Source organism: Alosa alosa, chromosome 13, assembly GCF_017589495.1.
Source record: "Alosa alosa isolate M-15738 ecotype Scorff River chromosome 13, AALO_Geno_1.1, whole genome shotgun sequence".
NCBI classification, from domain to species: Eukaryota; Metazoa; Chordata; class Actinopteri; order Clupeiformes; family Clupeidae; genus Alosa; species Alosa alosa.
In genome coordinates, this window is record NC_063201.1 from 5545320 (window position 1) to 5568573 (window position 23254).

Below are 23254 nucleotides of genomic sequence, written 5' to 3' on the forward strand. Positions count from 1 at the left end.
GAGAGATCATTTAGCAAAAATAAAAACATGCATAGGCTACAAAACAATACATACACACAATTTTTGGATATGCTATAAAGATTGAGTTTAGTTGCTTTAGTGTAATTTGATTTATTATTTACATTATTATTAAAGTAATCAAGGATCTTTGGTGAAATGTTTACATATTTTGGATTCTAGCTCCACCCACTTTAGACCAAATTTGAACTCGTGTCGATGATTGGCTAGTTGTTGTACCTGCATAGTATTCTGGGAAGTTGGAGTCGAGTCGAGTTGGAGATTGGTAAAAAAGAGAAAGGACCGTGCGTCCATGTTGCGCAGAGACAAAAGAGAGTCGAGTGTGTGGACTTTACAGAGGAAAAAAGCAGAAAGACACATTTTCGATTATATATAAGAGGACTATCTTCGAGCCACGAGGTAGACTTGACCATTGAACTTTAAATACATATCCAGGTGAAGGTCTTGTTGTGTTGTGACGTTAGCCAAGGTACCTTATGATTTGAATGAGCCGTTAGCCATTAGCAACACTGATAATAGTTATCCTCGTGGATAAATAGCTAAGTTAGATTTGCCACAAAATTGTTAACGGTAGCCCAACATAGCTTGCTAGGTATTGTTTATGATTTATAATTCAAACGGACTACTTTAATTTGACCGCGGATTGGTACCATATGATTATAAGGCTAACGTTAGCGTAATGTTACTATTATTCACTGTAATTTAAGTTAGTGTTAACGTAATGCTAATATTGTTCACTGTAACGTTAATTTTAATGTTACTTCGCATTGCCTGAATTTGTTATTCGATGACATTGGCTGAAAAGGTGGTTAATAATGCTAGCAACGTTAATGTAGCTAGCTATGCAGTTAGCTAAGTTAAATCTAGCAACTTGGTTTTTGTTTTTAACGTTAACTTACAGAGCAATCTTTTGTGACGTCTACGTTAACATTATCTCTAAACGGTACACTTGAGGGCATAACGCTAGCATTAGACCATATGGAATGGACAAGGTTGGTGCCTCATGTATCTCTATTTAAATATCTAACGTTAACGTTATGTGACACTTCACTAAACTTGAATCCGCTAACGTTAAGGCTGTTAACGTTACCGATTTGGCTAAAGTTTTGCTATCGATAGCTAAGTTCATTAACGTTAGCATGCCATTAGAAGTTTCCCTAGGTTATTTAGCTAACACTAGCAACTAACTTAACACCTACGATATTTTAACTCATTGTTGTTCATTTGGATTTATCAGGTAGATTTTGTGGCTTGCATTGTTTTATTCATGACCTCGTTTGTGTACTTTAATGAATTGGCTGACCAATCCGCCATGCCAGTTAGATAGTTAGCATAGCAAGTCTTGCTGTTAGCTTGTTAAGCTAACGTTAGCTTGCATATGGTCGCTCTCGTTAACGTTAGCCACGAATCAAGAAAGCGATGTAGGGGTTCCAGCAGTTAGCAGACATGTGTTGGTCAGAACTCATTCGCTGTAATCTAATGAAGCCAGCTTCTGCTTGTCAAAAGAAATACCTCGTATGTTAACATTGAAGGCTAACGTTGGTCTGTAGTTGTGTATTGTCAAACAGTTGCCTAGCTTACGGTTTGTTGCTGAACGTGGATGAAAAGCTATTAACAAAGAACTGTTAAGTTGTGTTATTACCTAGCTACCATTTAAGTAGATAAACAAGTACGTTTTAGCTGTTGCCATTGTATTTAGGCCACCAAGTTTGGGGTAACGTTAACATTATTATATTGGTTGGAGTAAGTCCCCTCGAGGGCTCTAAAGCATTTGAGGCCTAACTGCAATGTTGATAGTACCCTCTAGGGGCAAGTACATGTAATGCATAGATCACGATTGTATATTTAAAAGACGTAATTTCTCAGCGTTTTCTGACATGTTATCGATCAAGCAGCTGATGTATTAATCGATGAACGTAATCCATGAATTACCCTAATCACTAATGAAAATAATCGGTAGTTGCAGCCCTCTAATCAGAATGGAGAACTAGCCTGCTTATTTCAGTGAAGAACACTTTTCTGCTTTCATGTAATGACTTGAATTTGCTGTATTTGTGTTATATTCTCATTTCATGGTAGAGTAAGTGATGCCAAGTGATTTCTAACCTGTAACACTTTTTGTAGCATTCAGTGAATATCTCCTCACAATCCGCTAGTTGTCCATTCTCTGAGCACACTGTTAATAAAACCACAGCCTTGACTCTGTGATCTGGAAACAAACAAAGTAGGAGTAGCCTGTCCCCCAAACAAGAGCAAAGGACTTTGTGGACTTTCTTGGGGAGCACTGAAGGGAGGAGTGCGCTACCTCTCTGGTGCGTTTTGTTCAGTCTTTGGTTAAAAAATAATCTTAAATTGCTTTGGAGAAAAGCATCTGGTAAGAGAAAGATAAACAGACGTGACCTCATCCAGCATCACTTACCCTCCCTTTATTCTTATTCTTTACAGATCCAGGTACACAATTGCTCTCTCTTGCTCCACCAATGATTAGAACTGTCTACTGTTCTGTCTCCCGTAGGTTTTGCAGCGGTTTTGAATCCTTTCAAGCTGTTTGCACATCACCTGAAGACTACAAAGATACAAGGAGTTTCAAGACTCAAAGCACATTGAAGATAAAAACAAAACTTTTTTGGGTGGAATCCCACTATCAAGTCAAGTTCTTTTTATATATTACATACAGAAGATACATATTTGAAAGAACTTTGGAATATTTGAAGAACTTAAAGTAGCCTGCAGTATTTGAAAAAAAACAACAAAAAACCAATTTGACCCAAGTGAATTCCAAGGGCCATTTCTGAAAATAAGCCCCATTTGAATGTTAAACAAAAGAGAGAAAGGATATTCAGAAAACAGCACTTGGCTCTTAAGACAGGACAAGCGGTACTACTTATTCAAGAGCCACAACAGAACTTTGAGCTTTCAACAAAATACTTTCATAAAAGTTCAGGGAAGTCCATTTGAAGCATAGATAAGGAGTCCTGTGTTAAGTTTGCTTCAGCAAGTATTAAACAGGACATGACCTCCAGAGCAATCACACTCGTATAGATTTTTATATTGCGAGTGAGGACATAATTATTTATTCATATAAATAATATTTTCTCTTCTTTAAGGAGAGTTGTCATATAGATGTATATGTAAACATATTTGTCATACGTCAGACACTCTTCTTTTCAAGAGTTTTCTGCGTACAAGTCTGTGTGAACTGTCAATCACACTAGGCCAAAACTCAAAGTTCTTTAAACAGCAGAACTGTTTACATCAAAGGGCATTTTTTTCCCCGAAGTCTATCTGGAAAGCAAATCTGTGAACGTTTGAAAAGAAAAAAAAAAACGAACACAAACAAAAGAAAAATATAAAAAATTTGAACTGTAAGGAGAAACTCTTGAAGCCATGGCTACTGCGAGAACAGAGAACCCAACCTCGGTCATGGGACTGGGCAAACCAAACGGGCAGCTCAGGGGACCACCCAAGCCTGCTGGACTTCAGCCTGGACCCATATCTGCTGCCAGACAACCAACCATGGCATCTATTGTGTCTCAGACTGGAAGCACCATACCCCAAACCAGTGACGGCATTCGGTAGGCACATAGTATATCTGCGCCATATGACAATATATCATATCTATGGAAGTGTTGCTGAGTAACCTAAAATATTTACTGGTGTTAAATGCATAGGTTTGGTGATGACTGGAAGAAGTGCCTGCAGCTACCACCAAAAGACACCAGAATGAGAACCTCAGTGAGTTTCCTCTAAAATTCATCTTCCTGTCTTTGGGTTCTGCATATCCCATCTATCTGTCTATCTGTGTGTTTTCTTAATTCAGTCCTGTGTAGTCATGACTGACGACCTGTTGTGTTCAGACAAGCCTCTCTGTTAAAACCATATACTTGCATCTACCTAACCTTCATGTTCATTTGTAGGATGTGACCTCTACAAAGGGGAATGAGTTTGAAGACTACTGCCTAAAGCGTGAGCTACTGATGGGCATCTTTGAGATGGGCTGGGAAAAACCCTCTCCCATTCAGGTAGGCCAGCCTCACAAAACAAGGTAAACCCCACTCTGTGCTCCAAGTCGAGTTTACTCGCAATGTCAAGTCATTGTCCACAATTACGTCAAGATACTGTATATATCCAATAAACTTGTAACCCTGAATCAAATGATATCTTTGCAGCCTAGTCCATAGATCGATTCAGAACGCAATAAACCAACTGACAAATGTATTTGGAAGATGTAGCCCTATTTGTGAAAGTCTGCTGAGCTTGTCTGCATGTTGCTTGCAGGAGGAGAGCATTCCTATTGCCCTGTCTGGCAGGGACATCCTGGCCAGGGCCAAGAATGGCACAGGCAAGAGTGGAGCCTACCTCATCCCCTTACTGGAGAGAATAGACCTCAAGAAGGACTACATCCAGGGTAAGGAGATGAGTAGCAGTTTGCGCACTGCTCATCTATATTATATTTTACCACGTCTGCTCGCGGACTACTTGGGATGGCTTGCGGACCACCAGTGATCCCCGGACCACACTTTGAGAAACACTGGTCTACGAATATGACAGTGACAGACTAAGATACCTTTAGTTTTCTTTTGACTAAAACTAGACTAAAATGACGAGACTTTTAGTCGACTAAAACTTGACTAACAAAAACGATATTTGAATGACTAAATGTGACAAAGACTAAAAAGGACATTTCGTCCTAAGACTAAATAAAAAATAGGTGACAAAATTAACACTAAACGCACTGTTGAAATTGCTTGTGTAAGTTTGAATACCTCTGGTGTCCTGATGCGGAAAATGTAATTGGGTTGCATTTTGTCAGTATAGGTCAGCTACCAGTAGCTCCCCACCTGTTTCTGAGCTCTCCAAAATGTTCAATGAAAATGTTCATAAATCTGGTAACGCAGTCACTTGGTATACCAGTTAAACCTGGTAAACCAGTTTACAAACAGAACATAAAAGAAGTTGAAAGGAGCATTAAAACACGTACTAAGCTTATTCAGCTGTTTTGAATGGTGATCAGCTATATGAATATATGCGACTACTAATACTACACATTGGTAGCTCTCATCCCCCTTCATTTTGTAGCTCTCGGAGGAAAAAAAGGTTGCAAAAAAGGCTGGTTTAGGTGTTCATTGCTTGAAATATAATTCTACTAACAGTTGCAGTACAAGTTTCGCCTGGGTTCATATTAAAGGTAGATTGATCAGATGACACTTTTGTCTAGCATGTCAGTCCCTCCAGGATTTTGCAAGGATTTTTTGAGATTGTTGCGACCTAAAATGCCTGATTTCGCGACAACTTTTCTTAAAAAATTGTGGTGGAAGTTGCGGTGTTTTTAGCTGTTTGTTGCTAATAAATTGCGGGAGTAAGTGAAAATTGCAAAAATAGTTGCAATTTATTTATTTTACATTGAGGGCAACTAAGGTTAGTTAGACCAAAACCACACTTATTATCTTGATGCTTATTAAAAATGATAAGTAAAGGTAAATAGTAAGGATTACAGAAAATCAAAGTAGGCCTACTTTATTTGTGTAAATGCTTTGACGGGTAATTCACAAAGCAGTATAACCTTTTGTAGAACTGACCAAAAAAGACAGCCACCCCCTAAAAAGATGGCATCATGTCATATGTTTCAATACATTCATATATGTTGTAATTCCTATTAAGTTCATATATTTTTAGTAATTAATGTTCTGTGACCTGCATAATTACTAATAGCCAACTAAGTATCTAGTAACTTCACATTGATTTTTAAACTATTAGGCTACACTTTTCTTTAATTGGTGGTGTAAGTCTAATTGACTGCCTGCCACTTTAAGGACATGAGAGTAGCCTAATTACATTTCTGAGTGAAGGCTTGCATCTCCCTGTGTTAGGCTACGAGTGGAAATTACGTTTTTCAGAGTGCATTACGATATGTGGATGCAATTAAGGATGTTTTCTATGTCATTAGTTAAAATAAATGTTAAAATACTTCTCCAGATGTAAACGTTTGCCAATGGGTTGCATAGCCTACTCAAATGTCAGTAAACCATCTAGGCCTAAATTAAGTTAGTTTCATAGCCTAGGAAGGTTAGCAACATCGGGTTGAGAGATGCAAGTAAGCAGATCATTAACGTTAGCCTTCTATTTATTATCATCAAAACTGCAGAGGAATGAACAAGTTATGGCGGTCTCTGGTGTCTGCAAAAGTGAGTGTGGAATCTGACTCAATGTGAAATTTCACAGGGGAAACTACGCTGATTGGTCAAATTTGCGTAAAAGTTGTGGTGTTTGGACAAAATTGCAAGGTCGCCCAGAATTCACGGGGATTGTGCCAAATTTGCGTTAATTGTTGCGATCGCAACATCGCAAATTCCTGGAGGGACTGGTATGTAGTCTAGGCTTACTGAAGGAACCTTGTCTGTTAACATGAGTGATTTCATGTGTAGGCATAGGGACAAGCCCATTAGCTTTTGCACTACCACCCATAGGCCTGTCATGATAACAAATTTTGCTGGACGATAAATTGTCCTACAAATGATTGCAATAAACGATAATATTGTCGTTCTGATACCATTTTCATCTAATATAATGATAATGGCATCAAAATGCATGCACACCTTTAATGACCTCAAAGATCATTAAAGTTTTATTTCTAAAGAGTATTTAGCACTGGAACTGGAAGACATTTTAAATATCCACAATAAATGAACAAAACAACCAAAAACAATAAATACAATGGACTGTCTGTTAACAAAAAATGCACTGGATTGAAGATGTGTTGCGTTTGTTGTAAAACATTAGCAACTAAACACAATGCAACACAACAAACATGCATACTGTAAATCCACAAATTATCGCTCTGGTCTTTTACTTACTTAGGCTGCTTAAGGCACAGGGCTTTATTTGGGGCAGTCTTGTGTTTGAGGCAGGCCTTTATTTCAGACAGAGAGAGAGAACCGAGCTCATTTTATTTATCATGCGATTAATTGATTTATCGCATATTGCGACAGGCCTAACAACCCACCCACTCTGGTTCTATGTCTGCTTCTGGCCCTATTCAATTGTAGTATTTGTGGTTCCCTGCAATGGTCCCTGCATTTTAAATCAAACTGCATTTGTATGTTGCCTGTATAACAGAAACAATGAAAAAATGCTCCAAGACTGCATCCTCAGGCACCTGTTCTGACTGCAGGTTGCCGTTACACTTTTGAATGGCAGTCAAATATGTGATTACAGACTTGGTAAGATGCCAAGTCGTTGTGGTTCTGTACCCATAAATCAGTGGACTTTAACTAAAAGGTGGTTAAATTGAAATGTATGTGTTCCATCCTAAAGGTGACATTTTATTTTACTACCTCGCCCTTACCATCGGAGTGCTTATCTTGATCACTCTCTCTCATTCCCATGCAGCTGTGTGTGTGTGTGTGTGTCCGTCTGTCTGTTTCACCTCTTCCGATTTTCCTGCTGTACCCTGAACTCCTTGTCTTCTGCTCTCTGACCCTTCTGTCTACCTGTAGCCATTGTGTTGGTGCCCACTCGTGAGCTGGCCCTGCAGGTCAGCCAGATCAGCATCCAGATCAGCAAGCACATGGGTGGGGTCAAGGTCATGGCCACCACAGGAGGCACCAACCTGAGGGATGACATCATGCGCCTGGATGAAACGGGTATTTGCCCTTTCCTCTCTGGAGTGAACGAGTCCGTCGTTAGTTATGGGGGACTTAAGTGGTCTAGACTCTGTTTTGAGCTATTCCTTTTTGTGCCTATTATGAGTGGACTTGTCTTACCATACTTTTGTGTCTATTACTGGTCTTAAACTGGTGGCCATTGTGAAATGTGCATCTTTGGTCTAATTCTGTTTTTATGCCTGGCTTCCTCTTGCTTTTTCCAGTCCATGTTATAATAGCCACTCCAGGCAGGATCCTGGACCTCATCAAAAAAGGCTTGGCCAAAGTGGACAGAGTCCAAATGTTGGTGATGGATGAGGTAAGAAACCAGGCCTTGTGTGGCTTACACCTAACTCTTGGTAAGCAGTGCCAAACTTGTACACAGGCCTTTTTCTAATCACACTTGTCTTGTTGTTTATGGTTCTTTTTAGGCAGATAAACTTCTCTCTCAGGACTTTGTGTCACTCATCGAGGACATCATTAGCTTTACGGCCAAGCATCGACAGATCCTACTCTATTCTGCCACCTTCCCCGTCACTGTGCAGAAGTTTATGGTGAGATGGTATTATTAACTCCGAGATTGTCTGTCTGCTGCAAATACTTTTATTGCGAGAGTTAAAATTTTATGTTTGAAATAAACATTGTATTGAAATGATGTCTTTTTTGTTTGATTTTACAAGGCAAAACATATGCAGAAGCCCTACGAGATCAACCTGATGGACGAGCTTACTTTGAAGGGCATTACCCAGTATTATGCCTATGTCACTGAAAGGCAGAAAGTCCACTGTCTGAACACTCTCTTCTCCAGGGTAGGGCATGTCTGCAAATGCAAATTCATCATTATTTTTTTTATGGGTTGTCTGAAAGAGAGAGAGTGTGTGTGTGTGTGTGTGTGTGTGTGTGTGTGTGTGTGTCAGCAATAGAAATGGTTTATATCAGTCCCATAAATGTGTTTCCTCATGTGTCTCCAGCTGCAGATCAATCAGTCCATCATCTTCTGTAACTCCACCCAGAGGGTGGAGCTCTTGGCCAAGAAGATCACCCAATTGGGCTACTCCTGCTTCTACATCCACGCCAAGATGATGCAGGTGAATTTAGGACAACATACTATGCTATAGCTTAAGATATAACTGAAAGGGTGTGTATGTGTCTGCGTGGTCAATGAGAAGTGGTGTAAAAGAAAGCCTTAGCAGCCCAGGCGAGTGTGTGTGTGTGTTAACTCGCACACCTGCCTGCCTGGCCTGTGAGCAGCAGCTGTGTTGAAGAAAGCCGTTGTAGTCCCGATTTGTTGATGAAAAATGATTTTGTCTTTACCACGATGCCTTCCTCTGATCTCTGACCAGCCTTGTTTGCCTGTTCCTAACAGGAGTACAGAAACCGGGTGTTCCACGACTTCCGAAATGGGTTGTGCAGGAACTTAGTCTGCACAGGCAAGTTAAAATCACTAATGCACATGTCTGGCTTTGCTCATAAACTCGGGGATCCCACGGGTCATGGAATTTCTGGAATATCATGGAATTTTATGAAGTCTATTCCAGACATGGAAAATCATCGTTCTTGGGGCAAAGTCATGTAATATCAGGGATTTGTTTTAACTGTTTAGCAGTAGCAGTTTAAAATGTACTTGCCAAAATACAATAATAGAGATATATTTCCACACAGAATTGGTGTATATCTGGTTATTAGCTTTACTGCTTGTTTGAGTAGTTGTGGTTAGCCCGACTTAGTTAATTCAATGCACATTTATTCATCTCCCACTCTAAAAAAGTAAAAGATTCTTAAACGCTCTGCGACTGCTCTGAAATCTTTGGTCGGTATATTGTACCATTCATTATATAGTAGGTCATGGAATTTCAGGGTTTTTGTCAGAGAAAAGTCATGGAATTTTATGTTTGACTTAGAATGGGAACCCTGTAAACTATATTTCTATGCAAATTCTGACCGTCTTTGTGCCGTCCACACACAGACCTGTTCACCAGGGGAATTGATATCCAGGCCGTCAACGTAGTCATCAACTTCGACTTCCCCAAAAATGCAGAGACATACCTGCATCGCATTGGCAGATCAGGTGAGGAGCCAAATTATGCTTAAAACTTACCAATATTTTACCCAGACAGTTTTCAACCTTGTGTTCCAAATAAGCAACTCTTTGGTATCTTCAGATGGTGTCCAGCTAGGACAGCTAGCCGTAGCTGCCTTGCAAAGCCATCTCTCTCGTTCTCTCCTTTTAACCTCTTTTGCTGTCTCGCACTCTAGGCCGATATGGTCACTTGGGTCTAGCCATTAACCTGATCACGTCTGAGGACCGCTTCAACCTCAAAGGCATCGAGGACCAGCTGTCCACCGACATCAAGCCCATTCCAGGTTCGATCGACAAGAGCCTCTACGTGGCGGAGTTCCACTCCGTGGACCCGGACGCTGAGCAGGGAGAGACGGACGCAGCGCGCAAAGCAGGGGACCCCAACGCGCATTAGGGTGACCGGTGAGTGGCGCCACATCTTTAACCTTCTGTCTTTGGCATGCATTTTTAGTCAGCATCCACTACACTTCTGTATTGCCAATTTGATCAGGACAGAAAGAGCTTTCAAACAGGCTCTTGCTCCAGGGTGCAGATTACTCTCTGCTCTCTTTTGGCAGCACAACTAGATAATCCATCTAAATCATGGCAGAGGGCATGGATTCATGCCAGTTTGGACTGTTTCAGTCCACAGTAGCGTGCCTCTAATTCATTTGAGCCTCTCGTCCCTTCCTTCTGTTCCATTCTAACAGATTTGTATGTTATTGTTCTACAGGTGATTTCAAGGAGATGGCTGGCATATGCGCTGAAGTGCACTGCACGGCAATGTCTGTTTTAGATTTGTGTCCTCCCAAAGCGGCTATTCTTTTGTTTTCCTTTTCTTAAAAACTTTGGCACAGAGTATTTTACTTTCTTAGTACATTGTGAATTCAGAAAGAAATCAGCCTTAGATTCACATGCAGCATCCTATGAATCAATGCTATTGTACCAGCACCAGTGATTTGTTTCAGTTTTAAAGTCACTCGTTTTCTGTCCAATCGACCGTATCTTATACAGGTCATTTTTAAATCAATACTCTCCATATCAAACGTCTTCCACTTCAGTTTAACTAAAGCGGCAGCTTTCTCTTGTCTGTAATTTAGTTTCTTCATTTTACTTGCTTTTTTTCCCCTTTCTATGTGGGTGTGAAGGTGCACACACACAGATGTTCACTTAAGCTTAAAGATTTGTGATCATTTAGGCCTTGGCCAAACAGTTGCTCCTATGAATGGTCTAGTTTTATAGTCCATCTGTCAAGGCAAAACAAAAAAAAAAGTTCGGCTGTATAAATGATCTGAAGTTTACTTCCTAGAAAGAAATTTCAGCAGGGATACTGTGTTGGATGAATGATGCATAGCCACACAGTCACCTCCTCTTGTCACCTTAACACTGTTTCTCTCACTCTATCAATAATCACATGCAACACTCGTCTCTCTCAAGTGCCTTAATCAATAGTTCCACCTCTTCTCCCTACATCAGCCCTAAGCTAGTTGATTGAGTGATCCGAGACAAATGCCTGGATTAAGATTAACACTTGTCTTTTTGCTTTTGAAAGTATACTATATTTTAAAATGGTTGGAGCATTCTGTTTGGGAGAGGGTTGTAGGCTGTGGGTAATTTCTTTGTCCCTGCCAAACCTGGTAGTTGTAAGAAGCTTGTCATTTTGACAGAGCAGTGTGAGGTCTTTAAACGGGTGACTTTTGCTGACCAAATAAGCTGTTTTCAATTGTATGACAAATGGATGCCGAATGGAAAATGTGTTTGAATATAATTTTGATAGAAGCACAAAATGAAACCTGTTCACTCTCATCAATGTGATTGTTTTTGGTTATTGCTTTGTGCCAAAGTGTAATAGTTCTGATGACATGTGAACCATTCCCCATGTGGAACACGGCCCCTCTCTTAAAATGGACAGTGACCAGCTCCATGTACCAATGCCAGCCTGGCCTCCTTCACCTAATGGAAACAATAAAAATAAAAGTTCAGCGTATTTCCCTACTTTTGTCTCTGGCCTCTTCTTTTCATTGTGTTTTAATTGGTTGTTTAGGAGACTTCAAACTTAAGTGGCGCCTGAGCATCAGCAAACCACATACCATCATACTCTATTCTCTCTACTCTTAAGAACTATGGTTAAAAGCATTGAAGATTCCGGTGTCCGGGGTGCCACCTTTGGAATTCAACTGGTGTTTTGTTTTAGATTCTATTTAACACAATAAAGCCTATGAACAAGTTGTAAGTATGTTCATGTTAGACATTTAAAGCTTATTGTCATTATGCTTTCCTATGATGCACTGCCAGTTAGTAAACCTTGACTAGTTTTATTCTGATGTGAGTGATCATTTAGCTCTATTCTTCAGTCTTTGACGATACTGCATCAAAGGGCTTTGACATACCTCAAATGGTCCTAGCCCAGGTGAAATAGAAATACCCTTGAAGTTCGGAGGTGTGGTTGAATCCACGTAGTGCAGTTGTCACGGGTGAGGAAACGTCATATTTAGGCCAATGATGGTGCAGTATGATTCTCTAATACCCAATGAGCAACCAAGATGCGAAAATAGGCGGGCTGATGTGACAACGCCATAGGTTGAATCTTTCAACCCACCGGTGTTCCTTGTAGCCTTATCTGGACTGCATTGCACAACGTGAGTACCACACGAGGTTCATTTTGTAGTTATATTAAATGTTTTATCACAAAATAATTATTTTTAGAGACGTACATTAGTTAGTATAATGTGTAGGAATGTAAGCAGACTTGAAAACAAATCCCCACATTTTAAGCTTGATTTCTCAAAATACCTGTCCACTCGCTAGTTAACTAGCAGCTAATAGCTAGAAGCTAATGAATTAGCTAGCGTTGGCTGGTTAGTGGAAGAGCAACCTTCAACACAAACTACCTTGCCATGGCCAGCTAACATTAGCTGCGTATAAATCTTAAGCGTCCCTTACAGGACCTGCTTGTTAAGATTTGTTGGGGGAATCGACAGTAACGTTTAAGGAAACCAGTCCCTGTTAGCTAATCTCCTTTGCAATGTTTTATCTTTTAGTTAGGGGTTCATAAAATGGTCAGCTAACTGTTTACAGTTACTACATGTTGGATTAACGTTAATGTTAGCTGAGCAAGTTATACCCAGCCGGCTAGTGAATTAAGAAACGTTAGGACCGAGATAACTGTTGACTCGCATGACAGCTGAAATACAGCTTCGGTGCTAATGTGGTCCGGTCATTAAAGGAGATGCAGCTAAGGTCTCACTGTATAATAACAGTTCTTTCCTGTTTCATTTAACACCTTGTGTAATCACCAAGACGTTAAAGGTTAGCGCTGGTAACTTAAATAGATGTGAGAAATGACGGCTGTTTTAGTTATGTAACGTTAGCACATTTCCCCTAGTTTCATACACTTTGCCTTTTTTGTAAGCAATATTGGGTTGCAATTTAATAAGTGTCTTTCTTGATGTATTTATTTCCCCCCTCTCTACCCGTTTGCCTTTAGTATGGGCAGTGTATTGGCTGCCAGTTCCCCAAACCCACCGCCTCCTGCAGGTGGTGGTGGTCAGGGGGGCTCTGGCTTGGTAAATGTGCCTCCGGGTTTCACCATGCCCCCAGTGTCACCAGTTCCCCCAACCCCTGGCACTGCGGCCCAGGAAGGCGAGGCAGAGAGTCCCCTTCCCAATCCAGGCACTTTTGAGGAGTGCCACCGAAAATGCAAAGGTAAGGCTGGGGGGCATACGTGGGTCTGATGAACAGTTCCGTAGTAGGAAGTTAGTAGGTTCACTATGTGATTCATGAGATTGTTCAAGCTGTTTCATTTTTGGAACACATCTTGTTTCAGAGGTCTTCCCTCTTCAGATGGAAGGTGTGCGACTGGTCGTCAACAAAGGCCTGAGCAACCACTTCCAGGTCACTTTGAAGCATACACACACTTTTTTTCCACCTTGGATGTTATCAATTTTTATCTAGTTAAAAAAAAAAGAACAATAATCTGCCGTTGAGTTTAGCTCTTGTATTTCATGCACCTCACAGGTTAGTCACACAATTAATCTGAGCACTGTGGGGGATTCAGGCTATCGGTTTGGCTCCACCTATGTAGGCAGCAAACAGACTGGCCCTGCGGAGGTAAGGCATTTCTTGTTTATGTTGATTAACTTTGTAACAAACTGCTATGTAGTGTATACATTTCCAAGTTTACTTGTGTTGTGTTTACCCAACACAATATGGATATATTCAAAGTTTTTTTTAATTTTGCCCATTATATGAATAGAATATTATGTAGGAGACTTAACTGAAGGTTCTATTATTTTTATCATATTGAAATACTGATGAATTGCTCACCTAAAGTTGAATTAGATCCAGTCCACTGGGGAAACAATGTAAGCTCAGGTGTGTTGTCTTGGGCATGTGCAGCATGAATACAGTTGCCCAGAGGCCAGTCGCAAAAGTACCTGAAAACATTGGTATCATCTGCTGCTTCTAGGGATTGTATTCAGAGTTGGAGTTGTAGCATGCTACTTTGTGAATGGTATATCATATGCTGGGAAGCATAATCATTTTTTCAGTATGTTGGAGAAAGATTCTAAAGTGTGTGCGTGTGTGTGTGTACATACTTTTTGTCTTTCAGTCTTTCCCAGTTATGGTGGGGGACATGGACAACACTGGTAGCCTCAATGCTCAAGTTATCCACCAGCTGACTGAACGAGTGCGCTCCAAAGTGGCCATGCAGGTATGTGCAGTTACCAACATGGACAACGCTTAAGGGAATGTTTTGGCGTAAGAGCAACCTATGAAACAAATTCAAACTTTCGTTTGGGAGCAAAATTACGTTAATCGGAGGAGTTTTGAGAAGGCTGTTGTTCGCATTAGAAACTAAATGGCTTATAGCCTGTAACAGCAGGCATGGAAAATAAATTGCTATTTTCAAACATCCGACACGGTTCAAAATAGCCTTATACTTTAGTGGTAGTGTGGAGAGGGTCCCTACAGTTGTCCTCTCTGATTCAGGTTTTGAAAATGAGGTTTAATGTTGCCTGCTAAAGACACATCTGGCTCTAAGCCAGTGAATGCATAAAATCACAGTCTTGTGCTTATATATTAGGCCAAATGTGTCAATCCTTTTGTATAATTTGTTTTAAGACTGTATGTAAAATTTCTTAAAAATGTTTCCACCGGAGTTATAATAAAACCTACACCCTCTATACACTTTTGATAAATCTGACATTCAGTCAAATTCAGTCAAATCAGATTTCCCGATCACCACAACACGCAGACTATTGAACCTGCATTCATCACCGTTACTTCCTCTTTATGTCACCAATCTGCAAATGACAAATGTAAGGTGTATAACACCTCCAGACTAATGTTGACAGTCATGCAAAGAAGGATGATTTGCTGTTTGTTTTGTTTATTGGCTGGTTGTAGTAATTGTATATGAGCACTGCATCACCTTGATGAAGACTTAATTATAAAATTAATTATAAATATTTGCTCTAACCTGGCCTGTCCTTATGTAGTCTATGTTGGCTCTCATGTTCAGTCCATCCATGACATGACCTCGTATTTCCAAAAGTATAGTGGAAACCAACATTGGCATACTGGAAACAACCTCGTCCTGGTTGTGGTGGCTTGGATTTTTTTCTTCTCCTGCTTAATCCCAAATCCTCAGAGCAAATCACTTGTCAGGTAATCTGTGGCATGTGATGTGAAGTCATGCACATGTACAATGTCCGGTGTTCCTTTCCCCCTTTAGACACAGCAGCACAAGTTTGTGAACTGGCAGTGTGACGCAGAGTACCGTGGCGATGACTTCACAGCGTCCGTAACCCTGGGCAACCCGGATGTCCTTGTCGGATCTGGTATTGAACCCGCCCTCGCACACCCTGCCTCATACTCACTCTCCTCCCCATAAATGTCATCACCGTGGCGTTTGTGGAGCTTTTGAAAAGATATAATGCCCACAACCCTGCTTTTGACTCCCATATATTTAATATACAAAAAGCAACGTTTCGACCCTGCTGGGTCTTCTTCAGGCAAATGGTGGACACATTTGATGAAGGGATATATGTAGGCCTTACAATCAGCTAACCTACCATGTGATGTCAACTGGTAGGCTATGATTGGGTCTAAGAGCCCCACTAATCACTCAATATAAGAGAACACTTTCATACAGGTATTTCACACACCTATACATCTCAAAAGGGCTTTCAAAAGTCAATATTCCCAAAGAAGTACATGGCATTGCTGTCACCAGAAAAGAAAGAAAAAGGAACACACAATTAGTGGATAAACAGTTCCATATATGGACCCTTTCAACAAGGTAAACAAAAACGATGCTTGAACGTTCTATTTGGGCCCCAATCTACTTCCTCTGCATTAAGATAACATATGGAATGTTAAAAAGGAAGTCTTGTGGGGCCAACTATGATGCTGATAATGGAACTCTCTTGAAAGGGTCCATACAAGCCTACCCAAACAATGAAAGAACATTTCCCCCACAATCATAAAACCTGCTACAATATAGTAAGTACAAATACAGACAGTTTCTGACCAAAATATGCAATATACTATAGGAATGATTTTATGTCAGATTCCTCATTAAGACCATGGGGAGACATTGTATTTAGTATTTAGTATATTTAGGCTTGTATGGACTGTTTAAAACAGCACTCACCGACGCACTTATTCTTACTGTACTCTAATGTTTTTTTTTTAAACTGTCCTAAAATTGTGAGAATTGTTCTAAAACTTACTGTTTACCATGTTGTTAGTCGCTTTGGTTAAAAAGCGTCAGCCAAATGTAATGTAATGTAATGTATTTAAAAAGTTTGTGGAGCTTTTGGCATGTCCTTTCTCTGTCGGCCAAGACTTCAAACTATCAGATTATTCCAGCAGTATTCTGTATATTGATTATTTCAAAGTTATTGAATCATGTGTTTGGATGTCAATGTGCCGTTATTACAGCCGATTGTTTTTTATATCAAGATTTTTGAATGACATTGCATTGCCATTGGGTGCACCCAATGGCAATGTCATTCAAAAATCTTGATATAAAAAACAATCGGCTGTAATAACGGCACATTCTGCTTCATTTCCACTTTAAGGTGTAGTTTTATGAACTTCTAATTGATTGTGGTTTTCCATGACTCTTGCCAGGCATTGTGGTAGCACACTACCTCCAGTCGCTCAGCCCTGCTCTGGTGCTCGGCGGTGAGCTGGTCTACCACCGCAGACCTGGAGAAGAGGGCACGGTCACGTCACTCGTGGGCCGCTACACCGGTAAGCACGCGCAGGCCTCGTACCACACTGATGGGCAGTCCTGGAAAACTTTTCCTGAAGAAATCCTTTGCATCACTCACTGCCTCTGCTACTTAGATTAGTAGGACATTTTAAACCAATGGTTTGGGGTTGAGGGAGAGCCTAGTCTTGCCTTGTGTTTGGACTCAATTCATGATGTTGTCATGAATTGTCATGAATTCATGATGTTGTCCCTCCTTAATGCTGTTTCCACCTTATTTCCAACTATAATACACTATATTATATATTAACATATCACTCATACAACATTACATTATAATACACACCACACCAGCAGTATGTGAGTTTCAATCCCAGTAGTCAATGTAACCTGTAATGTTTACCTCACACAGGAAGTAATTACATCGCCACACTGACATTGGGAGGTGCCGGAGCACATGCATCTTACTACCACAAAGCCAATGACCAGGTACGTTCCATCTCCTCTTTCACATGTTCCTGCTGTAATACTAAGACTTCTAACATCAGTGACGTGTGGATTTATCTGAATAACGCTAATCTAGTATGATCTTTTTTGTGTGTGTGTGTGTGTGTCTCGTTCATGTGCTTGCATCCTCACCAATGTCACTGTGAACATTTAGTATGTCTGCCTATTTCTGCGTTGTTTGAGCAGCCGTGTCTCTCTGTTTACCCTGCTCTCTCTGTGACTGGCATGAATTACAGTTACAAGTCGGTGTGGAGTTTGAAGCCAGCACACGGACGCAAGACACAAGTGTGTCCTTTGGTTATCAGCTAGATATTCCCAAAGCTAACTTGCTCTTCAAAGGTACACATCCTCCTCCCATTTGCTACTTACTTGCATCAAACATTGATTATGTGGACTATGCTGACCTCTCACTGGCTTGGTACTATTTCTTCTTCCCCCTCATTCCCCTCTCCTGATAGGTTCGCTGGACAGTAACTGGATTGTGGGGGCCACTCTGGAGAAGAAGCTAATCCCTCTCCCACTCTCCCTCGCCCTGGGCGCTTTCCTGAACCACCGAAAGAACAAGTTTCAGTGTGGTTTTGGGGTCACCATCGGTTAAAGCCAACTCAGGGCAACCTCCACCTTCCAACCGACATCCCCCCACCTCCACCACGCGTCGCCCTGCAGGACCCACGCTCCATAGCCAAGCTGGAGCCGAGAGGCGCAGGGACATGGATGAGACAGTGGCCATGGATGCGCGCACACACACACACACACACACACACACACACACACACACACACATTTTCAGCAACACAGTATTTCACTCCATTCAAGTATCAGCTGCGCTGAGAACCTGTTAATGTGAAAACTAGAATCTAGACACATGTAAACCAAGCTCACAGACTCAGAAGTGAAGTTCAAGTAAAATTCTGATGTTGACGAGGAACAACTTAGAGAGGTTAGACATAGTATTTATACGAGTAGAATGTATAGAAAATCAACACATCACAATGAAAAAGAAATCTCATTGTCTGAAATGTGACATGTATTATATGAAATTGTTGAAGGTTTTGTGTGTGTGTGGCGCTGTCCATGCTGTGGTGCATTGAGGTCCATCCCTGGCTCAGTCCATAGTCTTTTGCAAATTGATACTTCATTTTGCCTGTCTTCAAACCGCTAACTAAAATCGATCTGATTTGTTATTGTTCCCTGGTGTTTGACCGCACAAACATTCTTTGAAAGGAGGAAATTGAAAACTGTTGCTGTCCAAACATTTACAAGGAGAAATAATTCTGCAATTTGTTGTGCAGATTACTGCCCAAATTAGATTTTTTAAATATTTGACCAGATTGTGCACTCTACCCTGATGTGGAGCTTTCATGAGCCAGTGTAGAGGGGTGACACACCCTGTCCCTGTGCCTCTGGAAAAAGGCCGGGAAAACGTCTAATACATGGTTGACTCAGCTGCGATGTGATCAGCAAAAACACAAAAGGAGAACCAGTCCCATCCGCTCCCCTCACCCCACCCACCCACATCCCAGCCCCCTTCTCCTCAGGCCTGCAGGAGGCCCGCATCTCTCTGGGGGCTCCTGAGGCCAGGACTTTTATGCTGGCAGTCTCTCGACCAGATGTACATTTGTTTTTGTTTTGTGTGCGTGTGTGTGTGTGTGTTTGTTTTGAAGCCGTCCTTTTAATACAGAATGAGATCCAGTCGCCCAACAGTTTACACATACAAACACGTGCGCACACACACACACAAACAGGATTAAAATGACATTCTGTGGATTGTCGTAGACGGGTGAAATAATTGGGGCCTCAACACAGTTGTTGAGATGCATGATTACACAGGGATTTTCTGTTAAGAATGGACCATTGAAAAACCATGCTATCATTAATGTTTTTTTGTTTTGTTTTTTTTTACTACTGAGTTTAATGATAAACCCATGTGCAGTTGAATGAGATCACATTTGAAATAGAGCTTTGAGGGGGTGTAATTGGCATGTTCATTGGTGATATTGAAGCAACTTCCTTTTTTATATAAAAAGGCTGGTCAAGGGAAAATTTGACCATTGTCATTAACCGTTTGTGAGCGTGCGTGTGTGTGTGAGTATTCTCAGTTAAAGCACTTTGTGTTACTGTGATAACAATACAGTAAAGCAAAGGCAGTTCTTTGTTCAGCAAAAGAAAACAATAAACAGTTTTGTGCTTTTAAGAGGATGTTCAAACTTGGTACTTGTTTTCTAATTGAAAATGATCAAATAATAAGACATGTGCGTGTTATAAAATATCATCGTTACGATTTCACACGAGGTAAAGTGTGGAATGAGCCTTTGTCTACTGTACATGAGAAGTCAACTGGAAGTGGCCATGTAGGATGATATGATACTCAGCATAGACAGCAGGTGGCGCTACTTATGTACAATATAGCAGAACTACAAAGAAGCAGATTCTAACCACAAGGGGATATCCGGCTCTATCCGTGGTACCAGAGAATGTCTAATAGTAGACGGGCTCTGGTGGGTATTTTAAGCCTAAGAGCGTCGTAAAGTCCCTCTTACGAACGTCTTAAGATTTGCCGCCTGTTTCCCGAAACCATCGTAGCTTAAGAATGTCTTGAAAACACTCGTAGATCTACGAGTGCTCCAGAGTTCTCGTTACCGGCTAAGAGCGTCTTAACAGTACTTCTCACTGAGGTCACCAACAGGACATACAGAGGAATTACAACTTAGAATACATACTTTCACGTTCCCATTCTTTATTGTGTTTACCTGATGAATCATATTTTAGCGTGCAAAATAGTATAGCCTACATTTAATGGTCATAATAACGTGATGAAAATGCAATCAATTTATGAAACGAGACGTTGCCAGAATAGTTTGCCATTATCTTTGCTAAGGCTATATTTTATTAGGCCTATGAGGTAAAAGCAGAGAAAGGAATATGTGGTTTAGTCTGTAGGCCACTGCATCAAAATGTAAGCCTACACATTTCCTCACTTTATTACTCGACTTCTTTCTTATCTTCAAATGTGTTCTTAAGTGACACCGTGGAAAAAATACTGCATGGTGCAACAATCTAATCTTAAATAATTACAATTATTTATGTCTGTGTGTGATATATAACCTACTTGGGATGCTTACATGCAGATGTCAAAGTGTTTCTATTTTCGTATTGATGTGAATTAATGTGTAGATCTGAAGTTTAAATGGTAGGCCTATTGCTGTGACGTGCAGTACGAAGCTGAAGTTGGGCGCACATTCAGAATGCGGTGTAGTGAAGTTTCCATTCCACCTTAAATATTGCAATTTTCTACCGACAGGGGGCAGTGCTGACTGCAAATACGCGATGACACTGGCATTTGCCTACGAAGCTGAAGTTGGCCGCACATTCAGGCCTAGTCCACACGGACCAAACCGATCTTTTTTTCCTCCGTCTTCCCTGGAACCGTATCAAGAATATTTGCGTCCAAACGGATCCATCTCAACACGACTCAACACGTTACTTCATACCCCAGGCCTATAGGTGGCACTGTGTCTTTACAGAAATTCACCAAAACTTGCAAAACGTGCGCTTTAAAAACAGACAGAATAGGCTACGGCGAAATGGCTAGTGCAAGGAAGCCAGAATTGTTTGTGTGGACTGACGGTGAACTGTCAACTGTAGTCAACTGTAAAATGAATAAACTTTATTTTACGGTTTGTGAAGGGTGCAGTCCCGTCCTTTATTAGGCTTACGCAGGTAGGCCTACTAATCACCTTTACTTTCTTTGGTTGTAGGATAGTCCGTGATTCACATTAGTTTTGGCTATCACCGCAATTAGGCTACTAAACGCAAGGCTTACCCAAGTTCTAGGCTATTCTGTCGCTACATTTATAATATTGCTATAAAACCTTCGTTAGTAACAGTCAATACTTTTGCCTGCATCAAATCGCATTCAGTGTGCTACCATCGGCTTAACGTGAGTTCTAAGCGTCTTTGTATGCTTATATCTGATTTCACTCGACTGTGAATGCATGTATATATGTTGTAAGACATGTAAAATAAATGAATGACACTGGCACTATGCACAAATTAATGTAGCCTAAACTTACACCGCACTTTCCTAATAACTTAAGTTCTCTCACGTCACTGACAGTAGCTAGAATGCATAAAAAAACACCGGGAAAAACAGTGTTCAGTCCACCAAGTCATAAGCTATGGTCATGCAGCATCAGTTGTGATATTTATCTTAACGGAGTGTAATCGTGGAGGTAATGTCATGTATGAAAACTAGTATTGTTAGGCAATACTATAAGTGCAAGTCCAGGGCAGCTGAGGTGTGGCGATGACATCATCGATACGCTAAAGCAGGATGTGCGGGTTTCTCGCTGTCTAAACAAACTCAAACGGACTACGGTTTCAGATTTCTCCACTCTGGGACCAGGTTTCAGAAAAGTGCGGTTTCGGGCAGTGCGTTTACAGGATTCGTTTGGACGCTCGGCCAAGACGAGGCAAAACCTCTGCGTTTAACCTAAAAAGTGTCTCCGTGTGGACAGGCCCTCAGAATGCGGTGTAGTCAAGTTTCCATTCCACCTTAAATATTGCAATTTTCTACCGACAGGGGGCAGTGCTGACTGCAAACACGCGATGACACTGGCATTTGCCTAGTAGCAGACGAACATGTAGGCTACTCCTCACAGACGAATAAAAGCCTTTTTTTCTGGTGACTCCATTGTCGACCAATCTTTAAGTAAATTATACAACATGCTTTCTGTCAAATAAATCTGTTAATATTGCACTTGTTTGGGGGCAGATTTTGAAGCTTTTCTGTTTTTTTTTCTTTACATGAGCTATTTCATATTTCGTCGTGAAAATTCACCCTTTTATTACAATTGAAATTCCATGAGCTGTTTTTCATATCCCACAATGCACTAGACTTGATACCTATTGCCCACACAACATTTGCCGTGAAATATTACACCACATCCCGATACTACCGTCTCACAGCGTTCATATGACACCCAGCATGCCAAATTTCGTCGTGGAAAATGGCCATATTTCATAGATTTAATTTATATGAGCTATATTTTGTATTTGACCATTTATGCACTAGATTTGATGCTTATTGCCCAAAGATCATTTGTCGTGAAATATTACACCACATCCCGAAACTACAGTCTTTGAGCTTTCATTTGACCCCCTGTATGCCAAATTTCGTCGTGGAAAATGGCCATATTTTATAGATTTACTTTACATGAGCTATATTTTATATTTTACCATTTGTGCACTTGATTTGATGCCTATTGCCCACACATCATTTGCCGTGAAATATTACACCACATCCCGAAAGTAGTCTCTGAGCTTTCATTTGACACCATGCATGGCCAATTTCGTCGTGGAAATTCACCCTTTTATTAAGTGTGCTTGCAAAGCAGCACACTTATTGTTCTTCTTAAGTTTTATTATTATTTTTCCCGTCTCCCTAATTTTTTGTCAGCCCTAGCGCCTAGGCCCTTTGAGACAGAGACACCGTTCCAACTTTAAAACGTCCGTCAGTACCGTGTAAGTTGGTCGCTAAGATGACGCCAGGTGGGCGTGCCGTTCGTCCGCCATATTGGATTGAACAGAAAGCTAAACTAAATTTTCACAGGTCACAAATTTGGTCCGAACGCCACGAAACTTGACGTACATTATCCTTGGACCAAGCCTCACAAATGTTAGCGGAAGGATTTTTGATTTTTCGAAGCGTTTGCCCGTCACAGCCAAACGAAATCGGGCGGCAAAGTCTCGAAACAGGAAGTCGCCCATATCTCAGGAACACTGTCACATATCGATGCCAAATTT

The 23254-nt window shown here is 40.8% G+C and overlaps 2 protein-coding genes across 5 annotated transcripts; both read left to right on the forward strand.

Moving 5' to 3' along the window:
* The first annotated feature begins 257 nt into the window (after positions 1-257).
* ddx61 (DEAD (Asp-Glu-Ala-Asp) box helicase 61) lies at positions 258-11715 on the forward strand. 4 transcript variants are annotated; one of them, XM_048261075.1, is made up of 14 exons: positions 258-453; positions 2534-3593; positions 3690-3753; positions 3936-4040; positions 4297-4426; positions 7515-7661; positions 7886-7980; positions 8093-8215; positions 8342-8470; positions 8633-8749; positions 9028-9091; positions 9628-9729; positions 9918-10143; positions 10454-11715. In XM_048261075.1, the coding sequence occupies exons 2-13, from the start codon at positions 3406-3408 to the stop codon at positions 10133-10135; spliced, it is 1482 nt and encodes a 493-aa protein (XP_048117032.1). In that variant the 5' UTR covers positions 258-453; positions 2534-3405; the 3' UTR covers positions 10136-10143; positions 10454-11715. The 4 variants fall into 4 exon arrangements, with proteins under 4 accessions (XP_048117032.1, XP_048117030.1, XP_048117031.1 ...); XM_048261073.1 differs by having other exon boundaries at positions 258-417; XM_048261074.1 differs by lacking the exon at positions 258-453 and adding an exon at positions 703-1010.
* A 598-nt stretch (positions 11716-12313) lies between these two features.
* tomm40 (translocase of outer mitochondrial membrane 40 homolog (yeast)) lies at positions 12314-19648 on the forward strand. Its single transcript, XM_048262007.1, has 10 exons — positions 12314-12359; positions 13208-13425; positions 13547-13614; positions 13738-13830; positions 14333-14434; positions 15458-15563; positions 16861-16983; positions 17355-17431; positions 17686-17788; positions 17908-19648. The coding sequence occupies exons 2-10, from the start codon at positions 13209-13211 to the stop codon at positions 18045-18047; spliced, it is 1029 nt and encodes a 342-aa protein (XP_048117964.1). The 5' UTR covers positions 12314-12359; position 13208; the 3' UTR covers positions 18048-19648.
* Positions 19649-23254: the final 3606 nt, after the last annotated feature.

Bases quoted from the DNA above. Each gene is read 5' to 3' on its own strand.
- ddx61 (XM_048261075.1), top strand. From the start codon at position 3,406: ATGGCTACTGCGAGAACAGAGAACCCAACCTCGGTCATGGGACTGGGC. The intron at 4,041-4,296 runs GTAGGCCAGCCT...TGTTGCTTGCAG, and splicing joins AAAAACCCTCTCCCATTCAG to GAGGAGAGCATTCCTATTGC. The intron at 7,981-8,092 runs GTAAGAAACCAG...GGTTCTTTTTAG, and splicing joins AAATGTTGGTGATGGATGAG to GCAGATAAACTTCTCTCTCA.
- tomm40 (XM_048262007.1), top strand. From the start codon at position 13,209: ATGGGCAGTGTATTGGCTGCCAGTTCCCCAAACCCACCGCCTCCTGCA. The intron at 13,615-13,737 runs GTCACTTTGAAG...TGCACCTCACAG, and splicing joins GCCTGAGCAACCACTTCCAG to GTTAGTCACACAATTAATCT. The intron at 15,564-16,860 runs GTATTGAACCCG...GACTCTTGCCAG, and splicing joins GGATGTCCTTGTCGGATCTG to GCATTGTGGTAGCACACTAC.